Below are 14,777 nucleotides of genomic sequence, written 5' to 3' on the forward strand. Positions count from 1 at the left end.
GAAACGTCTCCTTTTTGTGATCCTCTGTTCCCTTTTTAAGCCATTAAGACCTGGAACTCATCTGTGTCACTTTTTAGATTTGAGCTTAAAAAACAACAACATTCTTTTACACTTTTGGCTATTCAAAAAATAGCAGATCTACAAGCTCGTAGCGCGGCACCGAGTGCCGCGCTACGAGCTTGTAGATCTGCTATTTTTTGAAAAATCGAGAAAATGTGTGCAGATTAATACAGGGCTGCCAACACTCCTGGATCCCGCAGGAGTCTCCTGGTTTTTGACCACGTCTCCTGACACCCTCCTGGATCGTCATTTCTTCTGGTTTTTCTCCTGGATTTGGTATCAGACTCCCAAAATTCACCAGAACACAGGAAATTACATCTACTATGTTCAATTTCTGTAGGCCTACTTGTTTAATGGATGACATTGTAGCCATTATTTTCCAATGCTAGTAAAGCAAGCCTGATGAAAGTATCAAACTCACAAAATTCTCCAAAACACAGGAAATTACATCTACTGTTTTAAAAAATTCGGGGGGAGCACCCCCAGACCCCCCGCTAGCCACGCCCCCAACCAATCTCCTGGATTCTGACAGTCCAATGTTGGCAGCCCTGGATTAATATATTTGTATTTTTTTTACTCAAATCTTTGCTTCTGGGGGGGTCCCTGGAACAGAATATTTTATATTATGAGATGGAATATTTTGAGATGGAAATCCTAACATTTTTTTAACTATGTTGCTATGTCAGTGGTTTTCAAACTTATTCATGTCAAGGACCCCCCAAAATGATGTGTATTTGGCCACGGACTCCCATCTCAAAACATTTTGTTCCAGGGACCCCCCAGAAGCAAAGATTTGAGTTACAAATGTTCGCTTTAAAAAGATATATATATTCAAAGATTTGCACACATTTTCTCGATTTCTCAAAAAAATAGCAGATATACTTGCCGCGCTATGAGCTTGTAGATCTGCTATTTTTGAATAGCCAAAGTGTAAAATAATGCTTTTTTAGCTCCAAAAAAAAAAAATGACACACAGATCCGTTCCAGGTCTTAACTCATTCACTGCCACAATTATTGCTGGCCGCGTTTGCCCACTGCCAGAGATTTTTCATCGAAAAAAATAAGTACTCAGGAGCCGAGATACAGAATTTTAAGTTTTAAGTTAACAAGGAAGTGGATGGGAGTCTAGATCTTTAAACAATCATATCTCCTTGGTCTTTGGGTCAAATTTGAAACAAAAACAAAAAAAAAAAGAAAAAAATTTAAATGACGCTTTTTACGTCAGTGGCAGGATTGGTAAACGGGAAAAATTACGTTTTTTACGTGCACTGTTTGCAGGCAGCATGCACAGCTCCCAGGCATTGCACACGCAACCAGCACCGCCACGGACACAAAATAGAATCTGACTTCCTCTTTTGGAAAATGCATGAGTTCTAAAAATAAAAAAGCGGTTGCCTCAGTGGTTCTCAAACTTTTTCATGTCAAAGGACCCCCAAAATTATATGTATTTGGCCGCGGACCCCCGTGTCAAAATATTTTGTTCCAGGGACCCCCCAGAAGCAAAGATTTCAGTTACAAATGTTCGCTTTAAAAAATATTGTATTCAAACATTTGCACAAATATTGACGATGTTTTAAAAATAAACACTCGGAGCCACGCTATGAGCTTGTAGATCTGCTATTTTTGAATGGCCAAACTATACAATATGGTCAAAGTGGTTAAAAATGATTGTGACACTATATTAACTAATTTTGGCTGGGGACCTCCTGGTACCCCTCCAAGGAGCCCTGGGGGTCCCCGGATCCCATTTTGAGAACCACTGGCCTATACAGTATATTTACCTCATTATTTGTTATGTGCGTGCTTGGCCACTTGGGGAGCTGTGTGCAGTGACGCACTCAAATAAGCTTACAAAGGAACATTGGTCATTGAGGGGATTGAACCTAAGACCTTCCGGGTACATGACAGTCTCCCTTTAACCTACTAATAGGCTTGTGTTTTAATTGACATTGGCAATGATTGAGGACAGGCCTCTTTTACAAATGGGTGCTGTCTTAATGTAGCTCCTTACCCACGACTAGTGAGTAGTGTAGTGTTTGAGACCATGGCTTCCATGGAACCCTCTCTGCCCTATGTATACCCCCCCCCCCGCACCCACTCTTTCAGCCCTTTGAGAGTGGATCAGCTCTCCTGTCCTGAATAAAGTGTTGCACTCTCAATGTACAAGGCTCTCAAGAGTACATAATTTTTTTGGGCGGTGAAACCGCCCCTATAAGTGAGGTTTGGAAATTTGTACAATTATCTTGGGCAGTGAAACCGCCCCTATAAGTGAGGTTTGGAAATTTGTACAATTATCCTGCGCTGTGATTGGCCAATCACAATCTATTCAGGACTGTGATTGGCCAGTGTCACATGACACATGTGCATAGCCCCTATATAAGAAACCATAACTTAAAAAAAACCATAAATGTGTTTTTTTTAAGTTATGGTTTCGTCCATCATAAAGAGTGTTTCAATAAATGTATTTATCTTTTGTACATGATAGGTTGACTCCATTCAGTATTGTGATTAGCTAGCAAGACACCGCCCACTTCACACAGGGTGTGATTTTTTTGTTAGATTTGAGATTAGATTATCCTGTCTTGATGGTTTCATTGATTGAATACTGTATTAACCCATTAAGACCGGGAACGCATGTCATTTTTAGATTTGAGCTAAAAAAAGCATTATCTTACACTTTGGCTATTCAAAAATAACTCGTAGCGCGGCACTCGGTGCCACGCTAGTAGATTGTAGATCTGCTATTTTTTTTATTTATTATGAAAATGTGTGCAAATCTGTGAATATATATATATTCTTTTAAACATTTTTAACTAAAATCTTTGCTTCTGGGGGGTCCCTGGAACAAAATATTTTGAGATGGCGGTCCGCAGCCAAATACATATCATTTTGGGGGTCCTTGACAATTATGAAAAAGTTTGAGAACCACTGATATAGCAACAAACCTTTTTTTTAGAAAACTGTTGGGATTTAGAAGACATTTTGTAGAATCGGCTTCAGGTCTCAATGGGTTAACAGTTTGCAAATTGTACAGAGGTACGGTTTACAATGATAGTTAACACATTGATTGCCTAGATCGAGTTAACTCGTTTTTCAATTTTCTTTCAAGGAGATATGATTTTTCGAAGATCTACACTCCTATCCACTTCCTTGTTAACTTAAAACTTAAAACATCTGTATCTCAGCTCCTGAGTACTTTTTTTTTTTCAATGAAAAATCTCTGGCAAAAAATCTGAAATAATTCTGGCAGTCAATGTTAGATAAAAAGGAAAACTATTGTACTATTATTTTCGTAGAGAGTCTCCCTGCTAGTGCATTCAGCATCCCATGGACATGTCATGAAATGTGTTTGCTTGTTATTTCAGGTCCTGTTGTAAAAGCACACCTTAAGCTTGCTGCAGCATACTCCCAGTCAGACAAAGTCAAATGTTTATTTTTTTCGGCCTTCGGCAGGTCTTGTCGAAGACAAAACTAAGTCCTCTGAGAATATAAACTGTTTCATACTGCTGAGGTCTGAACATTAGAACCTGTAAGTGACTGTGTAGTACTGTGCTGGAACAGTGATTTCTTTGTTTTTACCATGGATCTCAGCTGTTTGTTTACAGCAGTGGTTCTCAACCAGTGGTCCGGGGACCACCAGTGGTCCTTGAGGGGTTCCCAGGTGGTCCCCAACTAAATGATGGAGAGTTGGTAACCAAATGGACCCTTATTAGATCTTTAACTCTTGAGAGTGTAAAATGAAACCAAATGGACGGGTCCATTTGGTTTCATTTTACGCTCTCAAGAGTTAAATTATTGTTAAACATCTGCATTACTTAATGTACAAGAAGTCTTACACAATTAGATAATTTCGAAGAATTGTTATTTGGATCAACGTTTGCCTGTTGTCTCTCCTAATGGTACCAACACCAATGCAGCATGGATGGAATTGTGGACAAAATCTCATCCAACTATAACAAAATATTCTAAGTCTTGGGTCTGAGAGTCTAAATCTCATCAAACGGTGGCCTGTGGCTCTAATGCCAAATAAATAATGGACCTTGATATGAAAATGGTTGAAAACCACTGGTTTACAGTGCATAGAGTCTCTGACGTGCTTTTGGCGTCATTTGTCTTGGGACATTTCTGGTGACAGACACAGTGGACAACGAGTGTGTATGCTATCTCACTGTTTCTGTATTCCCTTAGAGAGGGATTATAGCTGTGTTTGTACCTCCTCCCAGTGGTGGAAAAAGGTACTCAAGTTTTTTTTAACGTAAAGGAGTAGTTCACCCCAAAAAAATCGATCAATTACACACCCCAACGAAGCCTTGAATTTTATGTTTTTGTCAACAATAATTTGATGACCGGGTGGCTGGTCAACAGGAGACTCCGCCGGTCATCAAATTATTGTCTCAGGAATGCGACAAAAACGAAGAAATCTCCATGAATTCAAGGCTCCATGGGGTGTGTAATTGATAGAAAAGAAGTCATTTTTGTGGGTGAACTACTCCTTTAATACTGAAATGTAGTAATACTCTTTTTACAAGTAAAAGTCCGGAAAATCTAAATTTACTTGAGTAAGAGTACAAAAGTATTGGTATCAAAAGGGACTTAAAATACCAATAGTAGAAAGTAGTCATTATGCCGAATGTCCCGTTTCACAAGTTTTCCAATGTATAAAAATGTATACAAATCTGTTGAAAATAGCAGCAAGGCAGTGCGTTTGCGCCACATTTTGTTCTCTTATTAACCTGCCTAAGCCGAAAAAAAGGTTAGACTACTTCGGGAGAATGCTGTAGCCTTTTAAGTAGTTAGGTGTTTCTTAAGAGTTTTATTTCCTCTTCTGTCTGACATCCTTAAAGTAGTGTTCATGCCTTTTTGAGAAGAGACTGAACAAACACCTCCTCAGCATGTGACTGTAATCCCATAAAGCTTTTAAAGACATTTAATCATCCAGCATTCATTCAGTTCATATACTACTGGTTCATGAATAGCATTCATAAAGCCTGTATCTGCCCAAGCTTAACCCATTAAAACCAGCTAGGAACGCATCTGTGTAACCACTTAAACCATTATTTTATACTTTGGGCTATTCAAAAATAGCAGATATACAAGCTCATAGCAAAAAATCTTTTTTTCTTTTGCAAATCTTTGAATATATATATTTATTTTTTTAAAAAGGAAAACATTTTTAACTCAAATCTTTGCTTCTGGGGGTCCCTGGAACTACATCTTTTTAGATGGAGGTCCGCGGCCAAATACATATCATTTTGGGTGGTCCTTGACATAAAAAAAGAATTAAAAAAAAACTGTAGAATCCCCAGAAGCAAAGATTTGAGTTAAAATGTTCACTTTTCATTTTTTTTTGCAGATCTACAAGCTCATAGAGCAAAACTGAGTGCCGCGCTATGAGCATGTAGATCTACTATTTTTTAATAGCCAAAGAAATTTAAAAAAATGACACTGATGCATTCCCGGATTGAATGGGTCAATTAAAAAATAAAAAATAAAATAATAATCTCTATCTCACCTCCATCCTTTTCCTCTTTTGGCATCCTTCCCACTCTCCCTGCCTCCTCTCCTCCCCTCCTCCTTCCTCTCTCCTCTAGTTCTCCACTCATCACATCTTCCCGTTGGCCACGCTGTGGGTGGAGCCTATTCCAGAGGAGAACACTGGCCTGTGAGTCTGCCAATCATCCCAGATCTGCCCAATAGGCTCTATGCACGGCAGCCATATTATCACTTCCTTCACAGGTGTTACCAATGATACTAATGAAGGCTCTGTTCCATTTAGTGTAATCTCTCAAGAACAGATTCTGCTCTGCGTTTGAATCTGTCGGGGAGGTTCGTCATAATATGTACGCAGTAGCCTACAAGTGGGCGTGCCTTCAGATCAGGAAGCAGGCCACGCTTTACCCAATCAAATGTAGTGGGCGGGATTCACGTGTCCGTCGATCCTTCCCCACTCGAAACAAAGCGAAACTAATTTAACAATAGCGTCCTCGGAGCAGACAAAACCACGGAAAGACATTCACATTTTAACTTGCTCTTTCATCATAGAAACAAGTGGGCTTATAACCAAAACGATCCATGTTCTCTGGGAGAAGTGGTGTTAGTGTTCCGTGTAGAGATATTGTTAGTGGGAATGAAAACATAGTCGCACCACCGGAAGTGATGCGCTGAAGGCAGACCAAAACCCTGGTTTCCTTGCGCACGGGTGCTACGTTTTCTTCCTCCCAGAGCCAACTGAGATAGTCAAAAACAGCAGAGGGCGCTGTTTTTCCTTTTCATTTGGCGCTGGGTTCCCAGATTGCATTTAGTGTAGCACAGTAGTAGTGCTCAGACCTTTTAATTTCCACGACCCCCGTAACTCTGAGAGTGTACAAATGGAACCAAATGGACCCTTACGGGTCCATTTGGTTCCATTTGTACACTCTCAGAGTTACACACACGCAAGGGGCCATTTGGAAGCCCCTCAAGGAACCATGAGGGTCCCTGGACACAACTTTGAGACCCACTGGTGTAGCAGAGTGTTTCCAGTGAGTCAACATGCACAATATCAGCACCCTGACTCTGTTTGACCAGAATGGAACAGAGCCTTCATTAGTATCATTGGTAACACCTGTGAATGTCTTCACAATATGACTGCATAGAGCCAATCACGCAGTCACCTGTTATTGGAAAGTCGGGGCGAATGAAACTGCTCCTTCTCCGATGCGTATAATATATGATTATATTATGATAATTGTGCAGAACTATGGTCAACTGTGGAGCACTAAGGCCTTGTCATCTAGACACTACAAGTAAGACGCGCGAACGCGGGAAGCGAACGCAAAAAAAATTAAATAATAATGAAAAGAAATCATCTAAAAAAAAATAACCAATAAAAAAATATATAAAAAATAGAAAAAAATTCTGCGTTAACACATTAACTGCCAAGACCGTAGTCCTACGGGCCGTTAAATCCAACTGTTAAGCGCCGAGACCGTAGCCCTACGGGCTGCGGTCTTTTCGCGCATGCGCGGTCCGGGTGCACTTTCGGAATTTTTTTTGATCCACTTCCGTTTCCGGTTTGATGACAGGAAATAGAATTATTTGGGATCCGGTTTTCACGATCACGCCCGCTCCCATTCTACAGACGAAACTGAAACTCAATTCTCTTCCTGTAGTTTTTTCTCCTCGCATTTCACTGTTTAACGTAATCCGCTCTAACTACAGTCATGGAAGTCCGTTTGACATGCGGTCTTCACTGGGAGATACAGGGAGATCTCGCGGATGTAAACAGACTGTGTAGCGCTCAATCTTAAGGATTTTAACAAGATCTATGGCGACATGAAAAAAACAAAAAAACAACAAAAACACCTTGGCACTGGTGAGTACATTATGAGATTAGCCCTTGGCAGTGGATGTGTTAAAAGGAGCATCTTAGAAAAATAGAAATTCACCAAAAAAAAACTTTGAATGTTTTTGAACAATTCAACAAAGTGTTTGAAGTGCCTGTTTCACCCACTTCCGGGGGGCGGAGCCAAAATCCGAGCCCGAAGTATTTGTTCGTAGACCCCCACTTAGGGGGGGTAGAAAAAGTTTCGGAGCGAATCGGGCACTTTTCATTTAACATGGGGTTTCAATGGGGAGTTTTTAGGAGCCTTCTCCGGGGCGTGGCTTCCGGGGGAAGGGGCGGGCTTAAACGCAACCTTGACAGGTGTGTTCAGTTTTCAAAGACCTTTCATTTGATGTATGGTACGTCTATATTGGACATTTACTTGGCTGCACACAGGGCTGAGGATTTGAGCCACACTGCACACAGAGACACAGACAGAGACATGCACACAGAGATACAGAGATACAGAGACACAACCCAGGCAGAGTTACATAGTAAGCTCCACTTGGTCGGAGGCGCGGCTTCGCCGCGCCTCCTTCCGCGTTCGCAATTAGCTTTGAACATTGAGTTTGAGCTATAGAAAGCAGAATGCATTAAACGGAGCCACATGCTTTATATCCAGTGTTGATTTTGATGGCAATTTATTTTTATTTTTAGTCATAGTCTTTTGTTTAAAATTCCATTTAGTTTTAGTCATGTTTTAGTCATCTGAAATGTTTTACTGTTAATCTAGTTTTAGTCCACTAAATATCATAAGATTATAGTCCACTAAATCTACAGTTGATTTAGTCGACTAAATTGAATTTTGGCGTTGCCATCATGGCATCGTAATGGCTGATTTTACACTTGGTTAGATGCTGAAAATAGCCGATCTACAAGCTCACAACGCGTCGCAGCGCGACTCGTGACCTTGTAGATCTGCTATTTTCCCGAGCGCAACACCCGAGTGCAACCAAACATAAAATGACTTGTCTTTTAGTTCAAACATTTTAGACGAAATTGTCCGAATATTTAGTCATAGTTTTAGTCATCGCAGCCTAGTTTTAATTATTTTCATAAGTGAAAAAAAGGTAGTCAACAGACATTTTTCGTCATAGTTTTAGTTGACAAAATCAACACTGCCAGTCAATACTGTGTAGACCAAAGGGTGGACTTTTGAAATGGAAAAATGTGGGGGGTCCCCAGCGTCTATAATTTGATGCATTGTTGAGAACAAAATGAGAAGAGTGACATGCTGTATGGTAGGAAGCATGTACGTATACGTACCTTCAGTATACATGGTCAGCACACTGCATACTGAGTTGTACTGTTGGTGTTTTTGTCCCGTCAAGGTACGGGTTGAAGGTCATCTCACCAGAAGAGACCTTCACTCTGCTGGCCTGCTCGCCCATGGAGAAGGTAAGGCTATAGCCTGGCTGACGGCGGGAGGTTTTTTTGGTCTCAAATTGCCTGCCATATTTTCTTTGGATGTTGTTGGATTTGTTTAACCCATTAAGAACCTGAAGCCGATTCTACAGATGTCTTCTAAAATCCCAACAGTTTTCTGAAAATATCAGCGGTTCTCAAACCTTTTCATGTCAAGGACCCCCAAAATGATATGTACTTGGCCGCGGACCCCCATCTCAAAACATTTGTTCCAGGGACCCCCCCAGAAGCACAGATTTGAGTTAAAAATGTTCGTTTTAAAATAATATATATTCAAAGATTTGCACACATTTTCAAGATTTTTCAAAAATAGCAGATCTACAAGCTCATAGCGCGGCACTCGGTGCCGCGCTATGAGTTGTAGATCTGCTATTTTTGAATAGCCAAAGTGTAAAATTATGCTTTTTAGACGTACGTCCTTTCAACGACAACAAAAAAATCCACGCCCCCAGACACCCTTTTGTTTACTTCCGTGTTCACATCGCGGCTCCTGCGGCTCTCCAAAGATCGTCAATTTAGGTAAAAAAAACGATGGCATGGGGATTAAAAAACAATGTTTTAACTCTTTGACTGCCAGAGTATTTTCATAAAGTACTCCCCCAGTGCCAGCGATTTTCGTGTTTTTTGTTTGTTTGTTATTTTGTTATTTAATTTTCATATAGTAAGTCTAGCTGCGGTTTTGAACACATACGATGGTTCCACCAGCAGAGAGCAGCAAATAGACACTTTCATCAGCTCGCTGACTCGCTGCCCCCCCCCCCCAACAGAGTCAAACAGTCAAATACGTCAAACCGGATGTGACGTGTTCTCAGATTCTCCGATCGGCCAAATTTACGATGTGATACACGACGGCGATGACTGTTCGTCACCCAGACTATAGATTATAGAAGTGGACCTCTCCGTTCGTTTTTTATACCATGTGAAAAACCGTGTGTTTCCCTATTCTGGCCGAAAATTACCGTGGATTTTTTTTTAAAACCGAAATCGAGAACGCCATGATCATAACAACATTTTGATGAGGTGTGGTGAGCTTTGTGAGATTCTGAGGTCACGTTATGTTTTGAGAGGTGCGAGACTTCAATGACAATCATGACGAAAAAAAGATATCAAATCTATTATTATGATCTTATTATGATCTCTTCAGCACACATGCACACACACAAACATTTTACTGCTGCCTGAAATGAACATACATTAACAACAGAGAAGCCTACAGGTTGTGTGTCGAATTACATTAGTAGAAATTACCCTCATATCATGTTTTGGTCATGTCTATTGTCCACCCATATCAAAATGATGTAAGTGGTTTAATTAACAGCTGATCCCAATCAACAGTTCTAATAATAACTACCCTTTGAACAGCAAAACCAACACAAAAAGAACAGTTCCCAATTTAACCAGTAGAGGGGGACAGTGACCGACATTTAAAACACCGTGGCCATGTTGAATGATGGGAGGACAGTTTGATATTTATCATCAACCTATAGACCGCCGAAGTCTGACGTCATTTACACATCCTTTGTTTGTCTACCTGGTTCGCAGTTTTCCACCCCCGTTCTGAATCCCATAGACGTATTTAATATCGCGTCAAATAAGAACTGTGTTCCAAAAATAAACAAATGACCACGGCGGGTTGACTCTTATGGATATGAAGCATCAACTGACGGTCGCATAGCCACAAAATATTTTTCTCAAGTATGATTGATCCCCAGAAAATTTCTAATCACAGATGAGATTCAGGTGTGGTTTCACAAATGTCAACGAGGTCAATTTGACCTTGTTGTCATGTGTTGTTTGATGTTTGAAAATAGCTCAAAACCAGTGGTTTCAAACCAAAAAACATTGTGAATTGTCTGTCCGTTTCAATTTTAACATTGAAGTGGATGGAGCAGCAAATCTTTGGAAATTGTTATCTCCTTATTCGTTTGGAATATCGAAAAGGTGTCAATACTAAATAATTAGAGAATCTTTTTAGAATTAAAAAAAAAAAAAAAAATTCAGGACGTTTTTAAACGTCTTTGGCAGGCAACAGCTAATTTCTCAAAGACGTTTATAAACGTCTTTGGCAGTTATAGAGTTAATAAAAATGTTAAGTCGTGAGATTTCATTTTGCTTTTAATCCAATGTGTTCGATCACGTCCGTCCTTCAGGCCAAGTGGCTTCGCTCCATCCACCAGGCCGTGGACCAGGCGCTGAGCGGGGCGGGGCAGGAGACCGCCTCCTCCAACCACAGCTCGGGGGCGGGGACGAAGGCGGAGGTGAGGGCGGAGCCCCCCGTTTCGAGGACGGCCTCCTACACCTTCTACAAGGACAGCCGGCTCAAAGAGGCCACCTACGAGGGACGCTGGCTGGCCGGCAAGCCCAACGGCAGGTGAGGGGCCTCTGTCACAATTATTACATAGTTGTCTTAACCCATTGAGACCTGAAGCCGATTCTACATGTCTCCTAAATCTCAACAGTATTCTGAAAAACCTATGTTTCTATATCAGTGGTGCTCAATCTTTTTCATGTCAAGGACCCCCAAAATTATACGTATTTGGCCGCAGACCCCAGTCAAAATATCTTGTTCCAGGGACCCCCAGAAGCAAAGATTTGAGTTAAAAATGTTCGCTTTAAAAATATATATATTCAAAGATTTGCACACATTTTCACGATTTTTCAAAAATAGCAGATATACAAGCTCGTAGCGCGGCACTCGGTGCCGCGCTATGAGCTTGTATATCTGCTATTTTTGAATAGCCCAAAGTGTAAAATAATGCTTTTGAGCTCAAATCTAAAAATGACACAATTCCAGGTCTTAATGGGTTTAAGGGCAAGACCACTTTGGTAGAGGTTTGGGTTTTGTTGTTACCTTGCCATGATGTAACTCCAAAGGTGGACAAGAAATAAAAAATAATTACTCCATTGATAATTAAAAATATGCTCCTCATTGACTTACAGTGTGCGGTAAAACAGCTCTCAAAGTCACTCTTTTAGCACATAAATGAACACAAACAAAGCTGATTCAGACAATATAGAACATCTCCAAACCCAGGACTGTTTGTTTTTTTAATAAAATTGTCAACTTTCTGTTGATTTTAATAGTTGAAGATCCGGATCTGCGGATCCAGTCTGGGTTTTCTTCTTAATAAAAATAGTTTAAAAAATAGTGAAATAGTTTTCGATTAATCTAACATGTTAAAAATGGAGTTTGAAGTTATAATGGGTTTGTATACGAAGGGATACAATTAATATCAAATATCTAAATATTGAATCAAGCAACTTAAAACTGCTCCATTCACTTCTTGTTTAACTTCTTAAGGCGGTTACACACCGGCGAATATACGCAAAATTCGGACTCGTTCCGAATAATTAAAAGACGCTTTTTCGCTTCGCTTTTCCGCTTTTTCGCGCCATGTACGCTTGCATTGACTTTATAAGGTTTTTAAAAAAAGCGTATTATTCGCACGAAAAAATCGCCCCGGTGTGTAAGGACCTTTACTGAAAAAGGCTGTATCTCGGCTCCTAAGCACTTTTTTTTTTACAATGTATTTTTTGGCCTTGGCACAGGGGTGATAAAGCCAGAAATAAGTTTGGCACTGAATGAGTTAAGTACCGTCCTCATTGTGTTCTGTCATGTGTTCTGTCAGGGGATTGTTGAAATGGCCTGATGGGAGAATCTACACGGGGACCTTCAAGAACGGACTGGAGGATGGGTGAGGAACCCGTTCAGTTCGAGAACGCATCCGTGTCATTTTAAGATTTCTTTGGCTATTCAAAAACAGCAGATCTGCAGGCTCATAGCGCGGCACCGAGTGCCGCGCTATGAGCCTGCAGATCTGCTGTTTTTGAAAAATCGTGAAAATTTGTGCAAGCCTTTGCTTGCGAACTACAAATTTACATTCAGTATTCTTGCACTAAATATAACAAGCTTCCTTTGTCATATAACAGTATTTGTACCGTAAGCCTATGTGTTTCTATTTGTGTGTGTGTGTGTGTGTGTGTGTGTGTGTGTGTGTGTGTGTGTGTGTGTGTGTGTGTGTGTGTGTGTGTGTGTGTGTGTGTGTGTGTGTGTGTGTGTGTGTGTGTGTGTGTGTGTGTGTGTGTGTGTGTGCGTGTGCAGGTTTGGCGAGCACATCGCTCCCAACAAGGCTCTGAACAAGAATGATCACTACCAAGGCTACTGGAAAGAAGGCAAAAAGGATGGCTTAGGGACATACAGGTGTGTGTGTGTGTGTGTGTGTGTATGTGTGTGTGTATCTGTATGGGTGTGTGTTTGTTCCAGCTAAACTCTGGTAGCTGTTCTCTGTTCTGTTCTACAAAGTATTTTGCAGTGGTGTAAAGTAACTAAGTACATTTACTCGAGTGCTGTACTTAAGTACAATTTTCAGGCATTGTTACTTTACTGGAGTATTTCCAGTTTTCAGTACTTTTACTTCTACTCCACTACATCTCAGCGGCAAATATTGTACTCGAGTTACTTTTTTGTACATACATTTTCGGCTATTCGAAAATAGCCGATCTACAAGCTCACAATGCGTTGCAATGTGACGCATTGTGAGCTTGTAGATCTGCTATTTTTGAACAGCCAATGTATCAAATAATGGTTATAGCTCAAATCTAAAATTACGCAGATGCGTTACCGGATTGAATGTTTTATGAATGTTTTTCTAATTTTTTTTGGAAGGAAAATTGTCTATCTGGTCTGTCTCGTCTCTCTTCAGTTATGCGAGCGGCGAGGTGTACGAGGGCTCGTTCCAGGACAGCATGCGTCACGGCCACGGCATGCTGCGCAGCGGCAAGCTCAACACCTCCTCCCCCAGCGTCTTCATTGGACACTGGCTGCACGACAAGAAGACGGGCTACGGCGTGCTGGACGACATCACCAAGTACGTTTCTTAGTTTTTTTTGTCCCCGATTGATCTGATGGCAGAGGTACGGGGGAGAGAGCAGTGATGTAAAAAAAAAAAGTACTCTAAAAGTATCAATACTGCATTGTAGAAGTACTCTGTTACAAGTAAGAGTCCGGAATAAAAAATGTACTTGAGTAAAAGTACAAAAGTATTGGTATCAAAATGCACTTAAAGTACCAAAAGTAAAAGTACAAAAATGTTAAATAATCATAATCATAATAATTATTGGACACTATAGGTTGATGATAAATATCAAACTGTCCTCCCATCATTCAACATGGCCACGGTGTTTTAAATGTCGGTCACTGTCCCCCTCTACTGGTTAAATCGGGAACTGTTTTGTGTTTGTTTTGCTGTTCAAAGGGTAGTTATTATTAGAACTGTTGATTGGGATCAGCTGTTAATTAAACCACTTACATCATTTTGATATGGGTGGACAATAGACATGACCAAAACATGATATGAGGGTAATTTCTACTAATGTAATTCGACACACAACCTGTAGGCTACTCTGTTGTTAATGTATGTTCATTTCAGGCAGCAGTAAAATGTTTGTGTGTGTGCATGTGTGCTGAAGAGATCATAATAAGATCATAATAATAGATTTGATATCTTTTTTTCGTCATGATTTTCATTGAAGTCTCGCACCTCTCAAAACATAACGTGACCTCAGAATCTCACAAAGCTCACCACACCTCATCAAAATGTTGTTATGATCATGGCGTTCTCACTTAGATTTCGTCATTTGGATCTGTTTGAAAATGAAATTGAAACGATTTTCACACAGAACGCTGTTGGGTTTTTGTGTGTGTGCAGTGGTGTAAGGTAACTAAGTACATTTACTCAAGTACTGTACTGTACTTAAGTACAATTTTGAGGTACTTTTACTTTACTGGAGTATTTCCAAATGTCTACACTTTTACTTCTACTCCACTACATCTCAGAGGCAAATATTGTGCTTTTACTCCACTACAATTATTTGAAAACTTTAGTTACTAGTTACTTTGCAGATATAAATCACTACGTTATAAAACATA

General features: G+C 40.3%; 1 protein-coding gene across 1 annotated transcript in view; it reads left to right on the top strand.

Moving 5' to 3' along the window:
• Window positions 1-14,777, top strand: part of als2b (alsin Rho guanine nucleotide exchange factor ALS2 b) — a 68,899-nt gene that overhangs the window by 37,229 nt on the left and 16,893 nt on the right. Inside the window, 6 exon segments of the mRNA XM_080422677.1 lie at window positions 5,652-5,722; window positions 8,755-8,821; window positions 10,999-11,219; window positions 12,478-12,543; window positions 12,951-13,049; window positions 13,552-13,716. Coding sequence (XP_080278803.1) covers window positions 5,652-5,722; window positions 8,755-8,821; window positions 10,999-11,219; window positions 12,478-12,543; window positions 12,951-13,049; window positions 13,552-13,716 — 689 coding nt within the window.

This window comes from Gymnoscopelus braueri, assembly GCF_963280865.1.
Source record: "Gymnoscopelus braueri genome assembly, chromosome: 24".
NCBI lineage: Eukaryota > Metazoa > Chordata > Actinopteri > Myctophiformes > Myctophidae > Gymnoscopelus > Gymnoscopelus braueri.